Source organism: Carlito syrichta, unplaced genomic scaffold, assembly GCF_000164805.1.
Source record: "Carlito syrichta isolate Samal-C Ts95f unplaced genomic scaffold, Tarsius_syrichta-2.0.1 Scaffold305635, whole genome shotgun sequence".
Taxonomy (NCBI): domain Eukaryota; kingdom Metazoa; phylum Chordata; class Mammalia; order Primates; family Tarsiidae; genus Carlito; species Carlito syrichta.
Genome location: NW_007249731.1, coordinates 49,675 through 73,169, shown reverse-complemented (window position 1 = coordinate 73,169; position 23,495 = coordinate 49,675). Strand labels below are relative to the sequence as shown.

Here is a 23,495-nt window from a genome sequence, read left to right as displayed (position 1 = left end):
AATGGGCTTATATTATTCTAAGTAAAATTAGTATGTTTTTATGCAAGTGTGCTTTTCGGATGCAAACGTTTTATATGGTTAGATAATTTTTTGTTAGTCATTCTTTGATTATGTGTTCTCTGAATTTGTGTCCTGATATGTTCTTTATGGAATTAGCCATTTTTGTGACTATTTCTGTTTATTATAACAAGCATATTTTTTATTTTCAGTGCTTTAATTGTCTTATTTAAACTCTAGAATACATCCCAGTTAATTAAAGACATGTGAATGTGTTCGTTGCTATTGTCTTTATTGGTGAATGTAAAGGTAATTAAAAGTATAATTCTTGTCTTCTTTAGCATCAGACAACAGTCAGCGCTTTCGAGAAACCTGTTTTGCATTTGCCTTGACACCACAACAAGTGCAGCAAATCAGTAGCTCCATGTAAGTTGTCTTCAAGTGAAACTTGTAGTACTGTCCACAATACATGATTTTAAAAAGTAGAGTTTTGGTAAGTTTATATTAGTGTCATGCAAATATTAGCAATGAAAGTATTGTAGTATGTTAGTTACTCTAAGAACAGTTGTCTCTCTGTAAATTTGAAACACTTTCTGGAGTAACAGTGTCTTTATATAAACATTTATGTGTATATTTTTAAAATAATTGCAGTTCTTTAACTGTCTGTTCTAGGGATATTTCTGGGACCAAATGTGACTTCACAGTGCAGGTCCAGTTAAGGTACGTGTTGATTGCAGGATATATATTCAACATTTAAAAGATAATATTCCTTAAGGCTGATTTTAAAATCTGCCTGATTTTTAGTAAGTGTATTGAAAGTATTGCGTTTCAGTAAGTGTATTTCCAAGTATTTGGGTAAGAGAAAACATTCTCCTGTTAAGAGATGCCTGAATCTTTATCCAGTTTAGATTTTAACATAGCAGTTTATGTACCATTTATCTAACCATATTTCCCCACTTTGGTTGCCCTCACTTGGTGAAGAATCTCCAACTGATGATATCTTAAAATATCCAAGTGCTTTTTAGCTCTTTAGAAATAGCAAGTTATGAAAGCAAGGGCCTTATCTCTGTAAGAGGCAAACAACTGTAGAAAAGGACCTAGTACTTAAATCTGTATCTCATGGGCTATGAAACACCAGCGTATTATCATTTGCTTTGCTCTGTATTTTAAATAATTGATTTAAATGTACTCTAGCTTAGAATCCTTTTGAGACTGCTCTTAGAAGATTTTAAAGACTAATGGAAAATGTTCCAACATAGCTTCACAGCTGCTTCTTAGTTTCTTAGGCAAGGCACTCATTTCTTCTTAGAATACCTAAGAAATCTTTTATATGAGTGTGTCTCTCCCTTGCTTATATTTAAACCCATCCTAGTATACTCTCATTATTCAGTGTACGAGCCTAAGTGTCCCATGCTGTTCTTGGAAGAGAAAGGAGACTATTGTCTTCCTTGGTGAGATGTTTTCCCTGTATCGTGGGGAGGACACTGTCAAACAGATAGCCTGCTCTCCATAGTCAGACATTAAGTTGTATGTATAGGTGATAAGTATGCTAGGAGGCTAGGAAAGAGATGCATCCAACCCATGTGACCGGCACTCTGGAGCAACGTGGAAGCCTCTCCTCAGAGCTTGGGTACAGTGAAGTGACAATGGAGAAAGCAGAGGAGAGGTTGGTTGGAAGATTCTAAGAATATGACTGTTCTTTGTGACTTTTATATTATAAAACACTATGACAGAGCCTTACCCCAGTAGACGAGTGATAACCTAAGTCTTGGTCTTGGAAGGCACTGACAGAGGTAGTTCTGTGTAAAAGGTGTGCTTTGTCTGGCGGGGCCAGTGGGGATAATAACTGAATAAATAAGAGAACAAAAGCATGGTGTCATCATAATTCATTACATATTGCTCTGCTCTTTTTTACTTCTTGCCTCAGCAGTTCTGTTTACGTTTTGCTCATACTGATGTTTTATGGACATTGTCCTTTAAAACAGTGGTTTTCAGCCGGGCTTGGTGGCTCATCCTGTAATCCCGTGCCTTGGGAGGCTGAGGTGAGTGGATTGCCTAAACCCGTGGGTTCGAGACCCGCCTGGGCAACTTGGCGAGACCTCATCTCTACAATAAATCAAAAAATCAGCCAGGCGTGGTAGCACGTGCCTGTAATTCTGGCTACTCGGAAGGCTGAGGCGGAAGGATCGCCGGAGCCCGGCAGGTCAAAGCTGCAGTGGCTGGGAGTCTGGACAACAGAGTGAGACTCCAACTCAAAAATAAAATAAAATAAAATAAAAATAAAACTGGTTTTCAGCTATTGAGTGGAGCTGCCTTTAGGGTCCACACTCTAGTTTCCATCCCTCTCCCCGACAAACATACATACTCTGAACCCTGGTGGTACTGCTCTGATCTCTTTTACCTGTTTTACGTTTGACTTCTGGATTTATTTTCATTCGAAGAAGGGGGTCCCAAGACCAAAATAAAGGTTTAAAAACCATAGCTCAAGAATAAAAGACCTAGTTATTTTATGCAGTATTTTATATTAATATATAATACATTTTTAAAGCAGCAACAGGTATGGTTCACATTTTGAAGGATGTTATCTTTTAAAGATAGATCAGGTGTCTAATTCAGAGAGATGTCAAGGAAATCTTGATAGTTAAAAACGGTTTAGGTATTTGAATTCAAATTTATCTCTAGAACTTGACGGAAAGAGGGAAAAAAGAACCATTTTGTATTTTATTTGGTCATTTGTTAGTTGGTTATTTGTGGGTTTTTTTTGTTTGTGTTTTGTTCTTTTCTTTATTTTAAAGATGTGGGGTACAAGTCAGGATTAGGCACATAAGTGATCTTTGTACAGGGGAAATTTGGGCCTCCCACTGGTCCTTACTTCTTTCGGTCTAGGATCAGGTACCCTTGATGATGTTATCCCCTCTCCCATTTGTATTTTAATAAAATAGTTCTTAGCCGGCTCGGTGGCTCAGCCTGTAATCCCGTGCCTTTGGGAGGCTGAGGTGAGTGGATTGCCTGAGCCCGCGGGTTCGAGACCCACCTGGGCAGGCGAGACCTCATCTCTACAATAAATCAAAAAATTAGCTGGGTGTGGTAGCGCGCACCTGTAATTCCGGCTACTCAGAAGGCTAAGGTGGAAGGATCACCGGAGCCCAGCAGGTCGAGGCTGCGGTGGCCGGGAGCGTGCCACTGCACTCCAGTCTGGGCGACAGAGCGAGACTCCAACTCAAAAACAAAAACAAAAACAACAACAACAAAAATAGTTCTTCATCTCTCTCAACAGCCCCCATTGCTAGGGTTGTAACCCTAGCATATGATTTAATTAGGAGTTTATGCCTGCCTGCTATCCTAATTATAATGTTTATTTTATCTAAAGCATGAGCATAATTTCCTCCTACCCCTCTGTCAGGAGCTGCTTCACAGAGACTTTTTTTCTTTTTCCCTTCAGTTCCTTAGGGTGGTTTAGATTAGTTGAATAGGAGCCGACTTGTCATATAAATTACTCTTTTCCTGTAGCTTCAGGCAACCAGGGTCCATGTTTTAAATTTATCACTGCATTGGAATAATTAACTCAAAGCAGTGACATCCTTGTAACTATTGCAGCGTAAAGAACCAGCCTGTAATGGAAGGCTCTTCAGGTGCTAGAGGTGGTCCCGTGAACTTCAACATCTATTTGCTAAGTGTATTTCTAGAAAATCTTTGTAGATCAGGAATCTTTAACTTTTTTGTGGCTCTCTGATCCCTTTGAGAATTTGAGGGAAGCTATGGATTGTCTTCCTATAAAAATGAACATATATATGTACTCATAAAATTTTATACACAATAAAATTGTTCCATTTTGCGGACTGTCAGCTTTCATAGCCCCATGAGCCCCTATGCCGCATAAGACCCCATGCCACATGAGCACACAGTAACTAGCTCACAGCACTAAGGGTAGTCTTTTCCCTGCTGTAAATTCTCGGGTACTGTGAGCAGTAATGGTGTGGTTGTGGGGAGAAGGTGTTTCACCAAAATGAGCCTCGGTTGGATATTGAGAACAGGAACTAATAAAGGGTAAATGTCTTAAACAGCAAAATAATAATGTATTTCTTGATCTATATAAGAATGACTAGGGTGAGAATTTACATATTATGCAGCTATCCTTGGTTTTTTTCAAAAGATTATGACACTTAATTTAGAAATAAATATTTTTATGAGTAATGAGTGTTACAATTCAACATCTTTGGTTCTTAAGAAATAAAGGAGTACTTGGTTTACTGGGTCAGTATTTTTTTGCTGAGACCCAGAAAAGTGTTTCATGGGCAAACAGATCTGGGAAATACTGTACACGGGTACTGTGTCTTCCTCTTAGAGATTTATAAGACATATTAGCCTATTAAAAGCACTGAGAAGTTCTGTGTTAAACATAATTTACTTAATAATACATTTAATTGTTTAGGTTCAGAATTTCTTAACTTTATTTAACAATAGAGTCTTTTTTTTAAAACACCTGTTGATATTTGAGGAAGCTAGTGCTTTTCAGAACATATTAAAAGAATTATCGGGATTGTGACAGCTACAGATTGATAGCTGTGATTGCTGAAACTCTACATTGATATTATTTATTTTAAACCTGTTTACGTATGCTTATTCATCATGTGTAATGTCCAGTTTTTATACTTTTTCCCTCTTTGTTGTTTTTTAGTTGACCATCATTTAAAGGAAATTTCATCTGTCTCTGTTCTGTAGGTTTTGCTTATCAGAAACCAGTTGTCCACAGGAAGATCACTTCCCACCCAATCTCTGTGTGAAAGTGAATACAAAACCTTGCAGCCTTCCAGTAAGTCTTAAAAGCTATTTTTTTAAATACATTGCTATCATAACTGTGAAATAAGTCATCATAGCCATTGTTAATCATAGTTTTTCATTAAGAAGACATTTTTATTTGGGATTTATATTCATAGAACACTTGTGCCAACTGTATACAGTCAGCAGCTATGACATTTACTATGGAGACAGGATTTGGAGCTGGGGGGTAATAGCTTTAGCATTGTACTGGATTTTGGGGAAAAGTTGTCTCAGCAAACTCTACACTGTGTTTTTGTGAATTGAAGAATGGGGTGGGGACTCTTGGTCTGCTTGAAAGTCCTCCTTACATACCTATCTAAGCTCTCAGGAATTCAGCCTGATTTTTAAAGTTTAAGAGATTTTGAATTTCTATCACTATATTTTTCTCAAGTTTACAATAATGAAACTATAAAGTTGTTTAGAGAAATAATAACACAAGAAACTCTTGTAAATATTTGTTTCTGTACTCCTAATGAAAGCATTCATATTTTGTGGCGTGTAATTGGTTGGGTTTTTTCCTAAGGAATGGAAGTTGAAATGATTGTGGAAATAATAAGTAGAAATAAATTATATTTTACTTTTAGGGGTACCTTCCACCTACAAAAAATGGTGTGGAACCAAAGCGACCCAGCCGACCAATTAATATCACCTCACTTGTTCGATTGTCCACAACAGTACCAAACACAATTGTTGTTTCTTGGACTGCAGAAATTGGAAGAGTAAGTAAATTGTTTCTCCCTGATTTTTGTATTATAAGGAAGGGTTAATCATTTAACCTGTGCTTTGCCTGGCTACCTAAGCTTATATGTAAATGATGTTGTAACAGGAGTTTCAAGAGGATTTATTTTTGTCTTACAATGAATTTGTGGTATTTTCATTTGAAAAATGGGATCATGCAGTATCCAATGTCTTATAACCTGATCCTTTCATTCGGCAATTTATCACAAATGTCTGCCCGTGTCTTACGTTGTTCTGCATTATTTTAAATGGCTGCATCTCATTCCAATATGAATATGCCATAATTTAGCCTTTTCTATGTTGTTAAGTATTTTAATTTATTGATTGATCCTTTCATTGCTATTTCAAAGAACATTTTAAAGTCCATCCTAGTAGTTAAAGCTTTGCACACACACATAATAATTTCCTTAGAATAAATTCTCAGAAGTGCAATTGCTGAATCAAAGAACATGACCAGTTTTAAGAAATTTTGTATACATTGACACATTGCCTTCTCCAAAAATATAGATTTATTTACTTAACTTTCAGTGTTGATCCAAATGCCTGTCACTGCTTATTGTTATCTTCTTTTAAATCTTAACCAATTTTATTGGGTAAATAATGGTACCACTTTGCCTTAATTAGTACTCCTTTCCTTATTACTGAGATTGAATAAGTTTTGTGTTTGTGATTGTTTACATATAAAACTGTATCCATGTCTTTCTTGATTGCTGTTTTCTTTTTCTTTTTCTCCCGAATTGGAGTCTCACTCTGTCGCCCAGACTGGAGTGCAGTGGCACGCTCCCGGCCACCACAGCCTCGACCTGCTGGGCTCCGGCGATCCTTCTGCCTCAACCTTCCAACTAGCTGGAACTACAGGCGCGCACTACCAGGCCCGGCTAATTTTTTGATTTATTGTAGAGATGAGGTCTTGTCAAGTTGCCCAGGCAGGTCTTGAACCCGCGGGCTCAGGCAATCCACTCACCTCAGCCTCCCAAAGCATGGGATTACAGCCTGAGCCACTGAGCCCGGCCTGTTTTCTTTTTCTTATTGATCTATGAGTTCTTCATGTACTAAAACTTAACCCTCTGACACGTTACAAGTAATTGTTTCCAGTTTGTTTGCCTTTTATTTTTATTTATATGATTATTTAATGTGTAGAAGATTTAAATTTTTGTATATCTAAATTTTAACCTGTTTTTCCTTTATCTAAACCTTTCTCCTCTCCATCAAACTTTGGCTGTCTGCTTTTTTCAAGTATATGCAATTATTTTGTATTTTCTTCTGTACTTTTATGATTTTTAGTCCATATTAAATTTATGTGTGGTGTAGGATAAAAATTGCTTTCACTTTTTTTCTTTTTAAGTCAGGGTCTCACTCTTGTCACCCAGGCTGGAGTGCAGTACCATGCTTACAGCTCACCACAACCTTGACCTTCTGGGCTCAGGTGATCCTTACCCCTCAGCCTCTCAAGTTGCTGGGACTAGGGGTGCGCTACCACACCCAGCTAATTTTTAAAATTTTTTGTTAAAGACAAGGTCTCCCTATGTTGTCAAGGCTGGTTTTGAACTCCTGGGCTCAAGCATTCCTCCTGCCCCAGCCTCACAAAGTGCTGGGATTACAGGCATGTGCCACCATATCCAGCCACTTTCAATTTTTAAATAGCCAATTCTAACACCACTAACTAAATAAATGTTGATTCTGAAGCCACCATTGTCATATATTTAATTTTTACATGTCTTGAGTGTGGTCCAGCCTTTTTTTTTTTTTTTTTTTTTTTTTTCTGGGACAGTTTTCAAAAAATTTCTGCTTTCAAATTATTGTAGTTTTATAATCTGAGCATGTATCTATTCATTTGAAATTTGTTGAATGCTTACTGTGTGCCAGGCCTTGTACTCAAAACGGGCACTTACATAGGGAGAAAGCAAGTTCACACCATGTGGCCTGAAGCCTGAGTCAGGTCAATGGTGAGAACAGAGGCCAGACCAGAGGAACTGAGGGCGAGGCCAAGGAAGTGTAGCATTCTAGAAGTGAGAGCTAAGTTATGGATTAGGTTAGGAGAGAGTTCATTTAATAAATATTGATATTTAGTTTACCCATTTCAGGAACTATATTTTCAAGTCCCCTTTTATGTTCCTCAGTAATTTAATAGGCTTCTTATAAATCCTGCATCATATTTTTTGTTAATTCTTGTGTTGTTACTGCTATTGTAGATAGATCTTTTTCTATTATATTTTCTAAATAACTTACTTATTGTTGGTTTATTTACAGCTAGTTACTTTAGAATATTTATCTCATAGCTAAATTCATACATTGTTTCAGTAGCTTTTTAGATGGTTTACTGTGATTCCCAGGCAGGGAGGCAATTTTGAGTTTGAGATATATTATACAAATTATGATAATTGTAAATTCTTTGGTCATTTTCTCCTGTTCTTGTTCTACTGGTTAGAGCTTTACAGTGTTAAGTCATGCAGGTGCTAGTACACATATTTGACTTGTTCCATGTGCTAATGAGAATATTGCTATTTTTATAGCATTAAGCATTGTAATTGCTATTTTTGGTAGAAATTATGTCAAGGATATATTTCTATGTTCGTCTTTTACTGGGTATCTTTGTTAGAAGTGAATTTTTATTAATTTTATCAAAATGTTTCTTGACATCTCTCAGTTATATTTTTTTCTTTGACTAATATGTCACAGGTTTGTAAAATCCTTTTAAACGTTTGCTTCTAGTGTACCTTGGAGTTCCCCTTCTCCCCCCATTTTGAAGAAAGTGTTGGTTTTATTTTGTTTTGTGTGTGAAAAGTACAGCCCACCAAGGAATAGGCGGATGTTTTTGGTGAAATGGGAAGGAAGTCTGAAGTTGTAGGGAGAAGAGAAGATGGGATGTACTCTTGCCCATGTGCCCTGGGGCCAGGGAGAGGGCCTCTTCCCTGGAAGGCTTTCGCAGAGATTCGGAGGGCTACATGTTGGAGACCTTTCTGTTTTTGAACTAAAACATTGAAAGAAAATTATTCTTTTCCAAAGCCCAGAAGATAACTTATTTGATTGTTTTTAGATCAATGTTTTAATTCATCTTGTGCAGATGCTCTGAATAGCTTATGTAGAATCTCCTACCACTCTGCAGATAATTTGTATGATTACCATTCAGAAATGTTACAACTACATCCTTTCAAATGAAATAAACAGGAGAGCAATTTCAGTGCATAAAGGAAGGAAGTGAACCTTGTTGGATCTTCTTGCCCTGCCTTAGGGTCTGCACTTAGCATTTACCGAACTCTAGTCCTTTGTAGAGAAATGGTTTTAGCTACGGGCTGGATATCCCTAATCTGAAAACCCAAAATTTGATATGCTATAAAATCCAAAACATGGTGCTCAGAGGAAATGGTAATCAGGGTGGTCCAGATTTCAGATTTTCAGAATGGGAGTGCTGAACCTGTAAGTACAATACCCATATTTTAGAATTTAAAAAAGTTCAAAATCCAAAACACTTTATCCCGTGATTTCCGATAAAGGATACTCAGCTTGTGCTGGTGTAAAGGGCATGCATTGAGCAAATGGTATTTCAGTTATGAAGAAAATGCCTGATGATCTTGATAAGCAATTGCGAAGACAAAAGGATTAGTATAAGACAATATATATTGATAATTGGAATTAGGTATACTTTGAAGGGTCAGCATGAACAGTATTAACATCAGGCTACTTAGAAGAGATACTGTGCTAGGTTTGGAGTTTTTTTTGCTGAACCTCTCTCTTGTGATGTAAAATTTAATTTCATATTAGTACAAGTGGCATTTGTTAATACCTGACATTCTTTTTTGCTGACCTTTTTTTTTTTCTTTCCCCTATTTGGTTACATGTTTCAACTAGAGTGAACATACCTTTTCACTTAACTTCTTGTGGTTTCTACTTGATCTTTTCTTAAATATTTATATAAAGCCTTAGGGTAATTCCAAGTTCTGAAGATTCAAGCTGTCTGTACATAATTTCACAGTGTTAATTGGCATTTTTTCAGTTTCTTTCATACTTGTAGCATTAAGCAAACAGGTAATAATGGTGAATAAGATTTTTTTTTCTAAAACTTTTCAATTCAATATTACATTAGTATGTTGTTTGCTGTAAGATTTAGGAACGTTTTAAGTTAGATGTCCCTCATTAATATATTGTGAAATGTATTAACAAAAGTAAATTAGCTTTTTGGACACTTCTTTTTTTCCCCCAGAAAATATGTAGTCTTTGAGCATAGGTAGGTTTCTGAACTTTAAATGAATATTGAGTAAGCCAGACGCGGTGGCTCAAGCCTGTAATCCCAGCAGTTTGGGAGGCTGAGGTGAGAGGATTGCCTGAGTCTAGGGGTTCGAGGCCAGCCTGGGTAACTTGGTGAGTCCTCGTCTCTACAATAAATAAAAAAAGTAGCTGGGTGTGGTGGCACTCGCCTGTAGTTCCAGCTACTTGGAAAGCTGAGGCAAAAGGATCGCCTGAGCCCAGCAGGTTGAGGCTGTGGTAGCCATGAGTGTGCTACTGCACTCCTGCACTCCAGCCTGGGCGACAGAGTGAGACTCCAACTCGAAAAAGAAAAGAAAATTGATTGTCCAGAAGCTACTGTGGGATCTTTTCTGCCAAAAAAAAGGAAATGCATTTTTAAAAGTGTGAATGAATCTGAAAGTTGGATGTGCACTGGACCTGGTTAAGAGCTCACAGCAGGCAGAGTCGGCGAAGGCCAGAGCTGTGGAGCACGACTCTGGCTGTGGCACAGAGGCCCCGGCCTGAGACTCCTGCCCTTTCCTCTTGGTGGCTGGTGCCTGCGCTGTCACCAGGCAGTTGTGTGAGCATGAGCAGATGACATCATCTTTCTGCGCCTCTATTATATCAACCCTTCATTTAGTAAAACACCTGTCCTTTCTCTCTGGTGGGTCTCCTGCAAAGCTTAAATGAAGCAGATGGTATATGTTGAAAGCATTTGGAAAAATGTATACAGAGTAGCGAGAAACAAGATGGCGGCAGTTGTTTATGATTTTGTGTCTTTTCAAGCTTCGGAATCTTCTCTCATACCCATCATCAGATGGAAGGTGTTCCTTTTCATGGAGATCTTTCTCTGGCCCTGGGCAGCCTCAGCCTCTGCTCCTCCTCTTGTCTCACATGCACCCTGCTAAACTAGCAGCTCCTCTTTAAAAACCTCCTTCAAGATTCTCTCTCTTTGCAGCAGTAATGGCCCAAGTGCAGGCATTCAAGAACTAGTTGAAAACATGGGGAGGTTCAGAGGTATAGTGAGGAAGCAAGCCTCATCGTGATGTTTAGAAAGTAGCTACTGTTCACATATACCCATTTTCTCCTAAATGTGGTTTGTGATAATTCTGACATCTCACTGGCCTTGGCTTTTATTTAGTCTCAACAGTATTCTTTCACATAAGCACCTTAAGTTCATTAGCTTCAAATGTAGGCAGTCAGGTAATGTGGGACCATAACAGACCTAGGTTTAAGTTCAGGGTTTGTCACTTGAAAGTTGCAAAATTAGGGTAAGTTCTTTCACTTCTCTATATTTTAGTTTCCTCATCCATAAAAATAGGTTTATGATCACCTCAGCAGCTTTTGGTCAGGCTTAAATGAATTGTTCATGAAAACACCTGAGACAGTACCTGGCATATAGCTGGTATTGTCAGGAGGGCTCTCTGTTACTGTGGGATTAAGATAGATGTCCTGAAAAACTTACCTGTGTTGTTTTCTGCATCTTTTTTCCAGAACTATTCCATGGCAGTGTATCTTGTAAAACAGTTGTCCTCTACAGTTCTTCTTCAGAGGTTACGAGCAAAGGGAATAAGGAACCCGGATCATTCTAGAGCTCTAAGTACGTATGATAAACTTATTTCATTTATGTAGCCAAACTGTTTTGTTAAAGGTTAGAGTAGTATTTTCTCAACTCAAGAAATTGTGGGATTTGTTATTTTACTAGAGCCTGTTGTAGAGGATTATAAACATACTGAGAACCTTAATTTGAGCTTGTAAAGCAAAACCTAAGAGTAGTTTTAATATTTTTATTATGGACTATACTTATACTATATTTTACTGATCTTACGATTAACTTTGTAAAATCAGTGTATGAACATAGAAGAATATTTTATTACAATCTCATAAAATAAATAAATGTTTAAGGAATTATAGTAAATTAGAAGGTCTTGGTATAAAATTTTAAGACCATTATTTTAGATCAGAGGTTTATCCAGGAAAATGTGCAGGGGTATATGATGGTTGCACCCCTGCATTAACACAGTGAAGACAGCCAATGGGGTGACAAATAATGTTGACATGGGTTTTGCCATTCATCAGTCATGTGGCCTTGGACAAGGTGCTCCGCCTCTGAGTCTCACGCTCCTCGTCTGTACCATGAGGTTTGTACCACACAGTTTCTAAAGCCTCTCCACAGCCTGGGTTCTTAGGTGTGACTTACTGGACCATTCACTTGGATGCATTGAATTTGAGGTACAAGTGGGTTGTTCTGATCACAGATGTTAGGGTTAAGGCCAAAGAGTTCAGTGGCCCCTCCAAAGACTGAACTCAGTTCTCCCCTTACTCTCTTCTTTGTGAGAGGTAGAGTCTTCATTGATGAATTTGTGGGTAAGGGCTGGGCGCTTAGGAAACAGAACTTACAGGCAGGGGCTAGGTAACTGCCTTTTAAGGACCATTGGTGTGAGCCAACTGGTGGAGCCCACCCAGATGTGCAGTGGGCAGCACCCAAGTGGAAAGAGCTGAGACCACGAGGCTGGCTCCTCTCACTTACTTCTGAAGCATGGCTTTTATCCTTTTGGCCTATTTCTATACCACAGTGAAGGACCCCATTCCGCTGAGTGTCAGGAGGCCCTTAATGGCTCACTGAAGGGGTCTTCTGTATTAAAACGGCCCTTTGAAAACTGCTCTGATCCTGAGCCCAGAGAAAAAAGGCCCTCTGATCAGTGCCTCTGCTGGAGGGACAGCTTTGGTGGGATCTGCTGGATGGGGGTATGGCAGGCAGGGACAAGGCAAGGTGGGAGTCCAGGAGAGAGAAGACAGGGGAGACACTGTCCTACCAAAGGGTCTTGGTCACTCCACTGAGACTCTCCATGCTTACTTTCCCAGTGGTGAGCGCACAGGCAGGTGGAAGCTGGAATTTGGGGCCTGTGTGGAGGACAGAGCACCAGGGAAAGGCAAACAGAGCTGTGGCACTGAACAGCCAGCCGCAGCACAGGCCGTTGGCGCCAGCCGTGAGCCCCTCCACATGGGGCTGTAGCGCCACCTGGAGGGGGTGGGAATGCCAGCCTGGACGACTGTTTTCTCCAGGGTACCACTGTTAGCTACTGTCAGGCAGCAGAAGCTGCTTCATTCAAACGCAGTTTGTTTCCACTGCTGTGTGTGGAGAATTGCACGTTGGATGAGGGTTTTGTGGCATTGTATATCTTACTGGCTGGGGGATCCAGTGGGATATGATTTTGGATCCCACTGTTAAGTAATTGACTAAAGAACAGGTTATTTACCTTTTTGTTATGTGTAAAAAAAGTTTTCCAACAAATTAGTTATGTAACTGAAATATTATTTAAGGTAACCTACAAAAGAAATGTCAGGTATCTCAGTATTTTATTTGTTTTTGAGTTGGGTTCTCACTCTATTGCCCTGACTGGAGTACAGTGGCACGTTCAAGGTTCACTATCACTCAACTTCCTGGGCTCAGGTGTATCCTTCTGCCTTGGCCTTCAAAAGTGCTGGGATTACAGCATGAGCCACTGTGCCTGGTCCTGTATTTGTAAGTAATTTGATTCTTCAAAAATATCTGAAGGCCAGGCACAGTGGCTCATGTCTGTAATCCCAGCACTTTGGGAAGATGAGACAGGAGGGTCATTTGAGCCCAAAAGTTTGAGACCAGCCTGCACAACATAGCAAGACCTTGTCTCCACAAAGAAATTTTAAAAATTAGCTGGACATGGGAGGCTGAAGTAGAAGAATTGTCTGAGCCCAAGAGGTCGAGGCCACAGTGAGCCGTGGTTGTACCACTGCACTCCAGCCTGGGCAACAGAGGAAGACCCTGACTCAAAAAAAAAAAAACTACTTATAAATTTGTTTGTTGTAAACCATTCTTAATCTCATGAGTAAGTTCTTCTAGTTTTATTAGTCAAGTCAGGCACTATTACTGTGTTCTTGAAAGAATAAAGTTCCTCATATTTAGACTTTTTCACAGAGAAATCTGTTCTCTGATTCATGTGATTTAATAGGTTTTTGTCTTGTGCTTTCTGGCTATGTATAGCGGTGTTCCCTCACAACTCTCAGAAACAGTCTTTTACTGACTCTTGATTGAGTTCTCTCCTCTCCCTTCTCCCTTCAGCCGTTACTTCAAACCTTAGCCATAATCTACTCAGACTGCCCCCCACTAGACTCTTTGCCAATGTAAGGAGATTGGGGCTACGAGATGGGATTTCCTCACTGCCTGTCTCTTCCTTGATCTCAGCACCACTCTAATTACTTTATTTCTTTTTTTTTTTTGAGTCAGAGTCTCACTCTGTCACCCAAGCTGGAGTGCGGTGGTACTCTCACGGCCACCCCAGTGTCGACCTGCTGGGCTCTCAGGCTATCCTTCTGCCTCAACCTTCCAAGTAGCTGGCCACGTGCTACCACACCCAGCTAATTTTTTTGATATATTTTAGAGACGAGTTCTCGCTGAGTTGCCCAGGCTGGTCTTGAACCCCTGGGCTCAGGCAATCCTCTTGCCTTGGCCTCCCAAAGTGGGATAACAGGCTTGAACCTAATTGTTTTCAACTGGACCCACATGTATGCCCGTCCTCATGTCATTCCCTTCGGGTCGTCATTCCTTTCTCTGCTTAAAGCTCATCTTTCATTCATTCACTTCTTTCATTTAAGAAATCATATTAGAATCTGCTGTGTCCCAGGTATAGGAGAGATAGCGTGAAGCCAGACGCAGCATCTCTGCATCCCCCAGAAGTCTGTGGTCTCGAGGGAGAGACAGACGTGGGATCATTGCACGGGTTGTGAATGAGTCACCTTTGTGACATGTGCCTTGGAGAAGACAGGTGGGGAGCTCTGTGGAGGAACACAGTCCTCTGGTGTCGTGGTGCACAGGCAAGAGGATAAGAGTGAGGGGGAATGATGCCCCAAGGTGGGAGGGAGTGTTCCAGGAGCTAAGCCAGGTGGACTGGAGTGGAGGGCTGAGCGAGAGCAAACCAAGGCAGATGGGTGAGATTACCCAGGTGGTGGCAGGATGGACAAGGGGGAGCCATGAAGAGATGTGTACGCATAGGAATGATGTGATTGGATGTGGACAGTCTGAGCCTCGCTTTGAGAATGGAATAAAGGAGATGTGACTGAGGCAGTGAGGCCAGTGGAGTTGGCAGTTGTGCATAAGAGATGAAGGTGTCTTGAATGAAGGCAGTGATGGTAGAAATACAGTGGACAGTTTTGAGAAACATGAAGGGTAGGGATTGTGCTGATGACGTGTGGGGAGTGAGGGTGCTAGGGTGTATGCTAGGCTTCTTAACTTGGGCACCAAGGAGCCTGGACATGCCAGATATGAAATGGAGAATAGTACTGAAAATGCAGGCTGCAGGCAGGGGTGGATCAGGTGCAGTCTGTTGCTTGTGTTTGACCTCTAGCAGTTGGGAGACCTGGCTCCCCTAGTGTCGTCTTTGTCCTGTAAAACAGGAAAGCCAGCCCCTCTTTAGAGAGGCTTGTGTTTTCTGTTGTGCTTGTCTTGATATGGTGCTCGCATGGGCTGCAAGTGCTCTGTTACCTCCGTGTGCATCTGGTGACACTTTTTAAACCCCCATCCTTTCACAGAAGCTGCTCTTGTGGACGTCACACATGACGATCTATTGCCTCATGTAAGTTACATCTGGTTGGTTTCTGCCTAGTGTGCTTTACTCTGCTGCCTGGGAGGCCAGGCGCTTCCTGAAATCCTCCCCTCCTCTTTGACCACTCCTTCCCTGCTGTCAAGGGAATCTTTAAGGGAAGCTTCCAAATGTTGGTCTGCCTTTCTCTGCACTCTAGGCCCCCTCCCCCAGATGCGCATCATCCGTGATCTTGATGTGGCTAACTGCCTCCCCTGACATTCTACCCCCATTTCTCAGACTCAAGTGCTTAAAATTGACCTGGCCAGATCCTGGCCAGCTTACACCTACACTCTCCTCAGGACTTGCCAGGCGGCCCCTCCCCCATCCCTGCCTTCAGGGCCCTCTTGTCCTGCCTCCTGCCCTCAGCATACTAGAGGAGTCTCTGAGTGTCCCTGCCCTCTACTGGGCTGTGAGATTGCAGAAAGGAATTTAATCTCATTTCTTGAACTCCTACTGCTTAGCAGTGCCTGGCTGGGAGGAGACCCTGTGTCCTTTTGTTGAAGCAACCCGCTGAAGAGAGAGAGGTTAGAGTAAACAACTGGTCTTGAGGTTTCTGTTTCTTTGTCTGTAGAATGAAGTATTAGGTGGGCTTAAGGTATGATTGTTTTCAGCCTTAAAATTTGGACAGAATGCATTAACATAATCTGATATTAATGAACGATGGACATTATTTTATAACAATTACCCTCTTGGAGCAACACTGTCTAATCATAGTTTGGGCAGAGTATTCCCTGTCTGCTCTGCCCGTGTGGCAGCCCCAGTGATGTGTGACTGCTGAGCACTGGAGACAGCTGGGGAAACTGGTCAGCCGATTTTAAACTTTATTTAATATAAACTTAAATGTAGCCATGTGACTGGTGGCGAGCTCGTGATAACAGGGGTTAAAAACAAGATTAATTTTATTTATTTCCCCCAATTTCACTTGACTTTTTGGAAGAAGCAAGATTAATTTTAAACGTGGCTAGTTGTAACTTTATTATAGGTCACGCGAAAGACTGTTACATCGCAGCTCTTGGTAACATAAGAAAACTTGAACTCTCAGCTGACTTACTTCCTAAGTATTGACTAATTACAGGGATAATACTCTTTTTTTTACTCCTTTGTTCACAAAGAATAAATACTTTTATTTTACTTTTTCGTTCATACTTTCTGGTAATTAAATTTAACATAGTACTTTTCCCTCTCCACTTCCCTTTCTTTCTTTTTGTTGTTTGGTGAGGTTTATTGGGGCATAATGATAAACAGTAAACATTTGTTTGACAGGTATACACAATCATGAACTACTGCCACAGTCAAAATAGAGAACTTCCTTCACCCTAGAAAGTTCCTCTGTGGTCCCTGCAGTCCACCCTATCTCCCTGTCATTGATGTGATTTCCTCAATGTAGTTTTGTCTTTTCTAGAATGTCAGATAAATGCAGCCCCACAGACGGATCCTTTGGTGTCTGGCTCTTCTCTCTTATTGTAATGCTTTTGAGTTTCTTCTGTGTGACTGGTTCTTTACTGTTGAGTAGTAATCCATTTATGTGCCATAATTTGTTTATCCATTTATCAGTTGATGGCCATTTGAATTGTTTCCAGTTATTCACTGTGATGAATAAAGCTGCTAGAAAAATTGACATTTTGCATAAAGTGGATGTACCATTTTTGCATTCCCACATTTGCGTGTAGTATCTCAGGCTGCTTTTATTTTAGCCCCTCTGCTCAGTGGGTAGTGATGTCTCACAGTGTGTTTCTCTTTTTTCTTCTTCCTTTTTTTTTTTTTTAAAGTCAGGGTCTCACTGTCACCCAGGCTGGAGTGCAGTAGCACAATCATGGCTCATCACAGCCTCAACTTCTTGGGCTCAGGCATTTCTTCCCTTTCAGCCTCCCAAGTAGCTGTGAATACAGGTGCCACCAAAGCCTGGCTAACTTTTTTATTTTTAAGAGACAAGGTCTCATCAGGTTGCCCAGACTGGTCTCAAACTCCTGGGCTTAAGCAGTTCTCCTGCCTCGGCCTCCCAGAGTGCTGGGATTACAAGCATGAGCCACTGTGCCTGGCCTCACTGTGTAGCTTTCCAATGACTGGTGATGATGTCAAACATCTTTTCATGTGTCTGTCATTCTTATCGCTTCTTGATGAAGTATCTATCCAGTCTTTTGCTTATTTTTTAATAGGTCATGCTTTTTATATACTATGAAATCTTTGCTTATGAAAGTCAGAAGATTCTCTTCTATTTTTCTTCTAAAAATTTTATCATTTTAGCTCTTAGATTTAGATCTATGATTCATCTTAAGTTAATATTTGTACATGGTGCAAGTTAAGAATATAGGTTCATTTTTCCCCATGTAGACATCCAAACGTTCTGACAATATTTGTTGAAAAGACTCTCTTTCCTCCCCATTTAATTAACTTGCACCTTTATCCAAAAACCAGTTGACTGTGGATGTATGAATTTATTTCTGGGTTCTATTTTTTTCCATTGACTTATATGTCTATCTTTATGCCAAACTATAGCCTTAATTACCATAACTTGAGAGTAAGTCATGAAATCAGATAGAGGTCTCCAACTTTGTTTTTCAGTTTCAGAATTGTTTTGACAACTATTAAGTTCAGTATGTAAAATAATAATACCTAGTAACCAAATAGAGCTTATGTCTGTACTAAGTTGGTTTCAGCATTCAAAAGTAAGTCAATCAGTATAATTCATCCTCTCAACAAACTAAAAGAGAAAAATCAGACCAAGTGTAGTGGCTCATGCCTGTAATCCCTGCACTTTGGCAGGATGAAGTAGGAGGTTCACTTGAGGTCAGACTTTCAAGACCAGCCTGGGCAACATAGCAAGACCCCGTGTCTACAAACAATTGTTATTTTATTTTATTTATTTATTTTGAGTTGGAGGTTTATTTTGAGTTGGAATGAGAGTAAAAATAAGTGATAAGAAGAAAATTAGGATATATGCAATATGATAGAATGTGGTGGGTTTTATTAACATCATTGTGTTTTTTCCTGTAACTCACAAAAACTAATTCATGATCTCATGACTTTTCCATACTGTGTTTGAGGTTTTATAAATTATGAAAGACTAAGATGTAGCACAAATAACATTTAATGTCTGTTTAAATTCTTTGTTTCTTTAAGAATACAGTAACTTCCTAAGATTAGTCTCAGTTGTCTCAAAAAAAAGCCAGGCTCTACGAGTACCATGCTTAGTAAAGGTGGGATTCTCTGTTCTTGTCCAGGGGTTGTGAACATAGCGTATGTCCACTCTGAAACTTCCTTACCTGCAGATGTTCCCTCTCACAATGGTCTTTACTATTGGTGTCTATCAGTCACGCTTAGCTGGGCCACAGCTGTGAAATCTGTGATTGACTATGGACACAGCCATCCACTCAGGTCTCTGGCATACAATACAGACTTTACAGCTATTGTGGGACAGTTTCTGGAGTTATCAGTATATTACATGTATGTAGTTCCTGTCTTGCTGTTTATGAATTTTGTTGTTATGGAGGTTTTCAGAGGTAACTGAGACCTCAGGTTTCCAGGTGAGAAGTATAAAGGGACTTTTTATGAGACTGGAGAGAGCAAAGGAATAGCCATGCAGAAGTAACATTGCTCTTGTCTCCTTTCTTAAGAACCACGAGAAGTTTGAACTGAAAAAACTTAGAGGTTATCTAGCGCGGGTTCTGATTTTACTACAAGTAAAATTAAGCTGAGCAGGAGGATTGACTTGCCCTGGATTCCATGACCAGTTTATAGATAAACAAATGTAAAACTCAAATAATTATATGACAGAAAAAGCAGTTGCACTTTTTTCTTTTCATACATTGAAATTAGAATGAATGTTTTACTGTAAATATTGTTATCTGAGCTTTCAAAAATTTGTAAATACCGCTCTTATTAATTTCCTTTCAGATAGAAGAGTTCAAATTATATTAGTCAAGTTTAAAAGAAAGAAAATCTCTGTCCACTATCTTAGCTTTGTAAAAGAAAAAGGGTCTGCTATCAGTTGAAGATGCCAGCCTACTGCAGATTTTCCTTCCATGGGTGAGAAATGGGAAATCTGCAGATGTAGTCAGTCTATAGATGCACAATTGTTTTCCATCCTTTTTTTTAAAAAATAGAAATCATAAGCCATGTAAATGTTTTCATCTTTTCCTTCAATTGATTGGGAAATAATTGAGCAGATTATTTTTGTTCTTTTTTCCCCTAAGGTTCCTATTTAAGTTCCTTATTTTTTAGTAATTTATCAGTAGTGTAATTTTAATAAACTTGTTCTTTTTGTTTGTTTGTTTCCTCCTCAATGAATGGCAGTAAAAGAGAAGTTAACTGCGGATCCAGACAGTGAAATAGCTACAACAAGCCTAAGAGTTTCTCTGCTGTGTCCAGTAAGTGTTAACTTATTATTTGATTTCTAGAAAATTTAACATATATTTCCTCTTTTTATTACATATTTTCTGTATTTCACATATTCTGTGCACTTTCAAAATATGTCCACGTTTATTTCAGTTTATAAGTGGGAAGTTATGTAGACATTGGATTTGGAATTGAAATAAGTCTAAAAATTCTCAGCCAGGCACAGAGGCTCACACATGGAATCCCAGCACTTTGGGAGGCCAAAGGGAGTGAATTGCCTGAGTCCAGGGGTTCAAGACCACCCTGGGCAACTTGGCAAGACCTCATCTCTATAATAAATTTAAAAATTAGCCGGGTGTAGTGGTACACACCTGTAGTTCCAGCTACTTACTTGGAAGGCTGAGGCGGAAGAATCACTTGAGTCTAGCAGGTCAAGGCTGCGGTAGCAATGAGTATGCCACTACACTTCAGCCTGGGCAACAGAGTAACTCCAACTCAAAAAAAGAAAAAATTTCTACTCTTAGTAAGATATATCTAAATATGTCCTGTAACGAATGACTGCCTCTCAGGCTCAAGTGTAAAGTCTCAAAATAAGGAATTTTTATAGTCTCAATGTATTTATTAAAATTTCACTTTTATAATAGTACCCTTCTAAATAAAAATTCAGCCATGATTGTTTAATTTAACCATTTTACCAACAATTACCACATTATAACAGTTCACCAATTTAAAACTATTCTGTTAAGCCTAAATAGTTGAATTTGTTATGCATGCACAAATAACATGGAAATATAGAGGGTGCCAGAAAATGTATGCACCTTTTAAGAAAGGAACAACTGTATTAAAAGTGTAATATTCAATATATACTGATAACAAAAGATGAATATAAGTCACATTTGATGTCTATAATTACAAGAGGTGCTCTAAGTGGTTACCATCATTGTCCAGACACTTCTGATTACAGCTAACTAAAAGTAATATATAAGTAACATTACTTAAAATGTATATACATTTTTTTTGTCACCCCAGTGTTTTTAAGCCAGAAAATGGGGTCAGTCAAATATTTTTATGAAATACATATATAGTCCCAAGACTTAAACAAATTATTAAACTAGTAGGAAAAAATTTTTTCAAAAAATTTGTTGAGATTTATATCTTAAGTAATTTGATTTTAGGCAGCCCATTAGTAGGGATTGTAGTTGAATATGGCTTTCATATGAAAATATGTGAAAAATTCATAGTAAATTATTTTGACATTTTGATTGCCTTTTCTTTTATAATTATTCAAATTAATCATGGTTTAAATTGGGGAGAAGGTATGAAGAATGACAGGACACATCTGTTTCCTGATTTGCCTGAATTGTTAGCAGGCCTGAGGTTGAAATCCTACTAATCTTATGAAGTTAGTATATTCTTAAAGAAACAAAGAATTTAAACAGACATTAAATGTTATTTGTGCTACATTTTAGTCTTTTGTAATTTATAAAACCTCAAACACAGTATGAAAAAGTCTTGGGATCATGAATTAGTTTTTGTAGGTTATAGGAAAAAAACACAATGAAGTTAATAAAATCCACCACATTCTATCGTATTGCATATATCCTTCATTCTTCCTATCACTTATTTTTACTCTCTCTACAACCAGGCTTTTTGTGTTATTGTTAAATATTATTTAATCAAATAACCACATAAATGTTATAACAGCCTGTTGTAAAGGAAATTGGTATACATGTTTTTTAGAATGTAAAAAAATAGCTCACAGATTAGGGAATTAGAAGGTGGGAAGAAGATAAAATTTAAAAATAAAAACAGGAAAAAACATACACTTGCCCTGTCCTCTTTCTCCCAAATCCTAGTGCATCTGTTCCCCACTGTGGTGCCTTGCTGTCCAACTTCGTTGTGTAACACCAATTCAGAAAAGGGAGAACTTCAGAAAAGTACATATGCTTCATCTTCCATCTTAATCTCTGGAAAAAGTCCCACCACAAAAGTATTGGTAGTTGTGCTGATATATATGGTGTTTAGCATTCAGCTCTTATGTGGAGCATCTGTTAATATAAATAGGCACTCCTGTGTAAATCGGAGGAGTTCTAACTTAGGGAACTACTTCTGCGTTTAGAGTCCAGGTGCTCTTCCCAGTGTTACTAGAGGTCGCCAATTCCGTTTGGCCCTTTGTACCCCTTGGTTTTGTGGGCCATCTTTTCCATTTTTTCCCATGTGCCCCCTGCTTCACCCTCTTTAGTTCCAATAGTCTTTGGCAGTTTATTTTATTTCATTTCATTTCATTTTATTTATTTTATTTTAGATCCTCTTGCCTCAGCCTCCTGTGTGGCTGGAACTGCAGGCATGTGCGCCACCACGCCCTGCTAATTTTTTTGTTTTTTGTAGAATGAAGTCTTATTATGTTGCACAGGCAGCTCTTGAATTCCTGGGCTCGGGCAGTCCTCCTGCCTCAGCCTCCCAAAGTGTTGGGATGACAGGCGTAAGCCATCAGCCCAGCAGCAGTTAGTTTCCAATTGACATCTGCTTCAAAATTCAGATTATAGAGAAAAACAACTGTGTGTTTGTGTGTGCTTGGTCTATAATTATAATATTTTCACGGATTTTTATATGGCTAAGGGGATAATCCCTTCATAGGTATTCTAGAACAGTAAGGTCATATAGTTTAGACATGTCTTTACTCAAAAGTGAAATTTAGTAGCAACTCATTTATATATCATATTTATAGAATAATAAAAGAGATTTGTTTATGTGCATATGATGTCATACTGTGCATTTGAATTGCCCTTGTGGTACAGAACTCAAAATAAATGGGTTTCTGTTGTTTGTGTGCCATTTAGCTAAAGGCAACAAAAACAATTTAAAATGTTTTTGCTCTTTGGGAGTTTTTTGATTCTGATTTATTAAAAGTAGAGCTGGAAGAATCTTTGAAAAACTGCTTTGTGAAATACTCCCAAGATCTGTAAACCCAAATACAAATGACTTGGAGTTTGATAGGAAAAAAAAAAGAACTCTGAAAATTTATTTATGAAATAGTTATTGTTGCAAAAAATTTGTAAAAATTCTTCTTAATATACTTCTTCCTGTCTTTTTGCCAGGAAAGAGCATATATATTGATATTTTCAGGGCCCTTTTGAGATAAGCTGTCTTAAACCTATATAAATAACATTTTCTAGGCTGGGCACGGTGGCACATGCCTATAATCTCAGCACATTGGGAGACTGAGGTGAGAGGATTGCCTGAGCCCATGGGTTCAAGACCAGCCTGGGCAACTTGGCAAGCCCTCATCTCTACAATAAATCAAACAATTAGCTGGGCATGAAGGCGCATGCCTGTGGTTTCAGCTACTTGGAAGGCTGAGGTGGAAGGATTGCCTGAACCCAGCAGGTCGAGGCTGCGATGGTCATGAGTGTGCCACTGCACTTTAGTCTGGGCAACAGACTGAGACTCCAACAACTCAAAAAAAAAAAAAAAAAAAAAAGAGTATTTTCTCTGATAGCATTATCACTAATCTAGCAAGTTATATTATGGTAAGGTGAGTAGCATTAGAAAATGTTGAGAGTTCTTTTCACAGTGTTTGTTTGTAAATGATGCAAACACTGTCCATATTCTATGAAGGGAAAGGCGGGATTTGTAATCATGAGATGAAGATGTCCAAAGCTCAGCTTCCCTCCTATACCAAGTTAGAGAAAATTGGTGTCTGTTTGTCAAATAAAGTATTTAGAATTTAGTGATTGTTTTTAAAAGCCAGGAATATGA

General features: G+C 39.0%; 1 protein-coding gene across 1 annotated transcript in view; it reads left to right on the top strand.

Annotated features, from left to right (window-relative positions):
• PIAS1 (protein inhibitor of activated STAT 1) overlaps nucleotides 1–23,495 on the top strand; it is a 93,782-nt gene that overhangs the window by 50,932 nt on the left and 19,355 nt on the right. Inside the window, exons 3-8 of the mRNA XM_008061882.2 lie at nucleotides 339–423; nucleotides 670–717; nucleotides 4,720–4,810; nucleotides 5,403–5,537; nucleotides 11,275–11,380; nucleotides 19,695–19,768. Of these exons, the coding sequence (XP_008060073.1) occupies nucleotides 339–423; nucleotides 670–717; nucleotides 4,720–4,810; nucleotides 5,403–5,537; nucleotides 11,275–11,380; nucleotides 19,695–19,768 (539 nt within the window). The remainder of the gene's footprint in view (nucleotides 1–338; nucleotides 424–669; nucleotides 718–4,719; nucleotides 4,811–5,402; nucleotides 5,538–11,274; nucleotides 11,381–19,694; nucleotides 19,769–23,495) is intronic.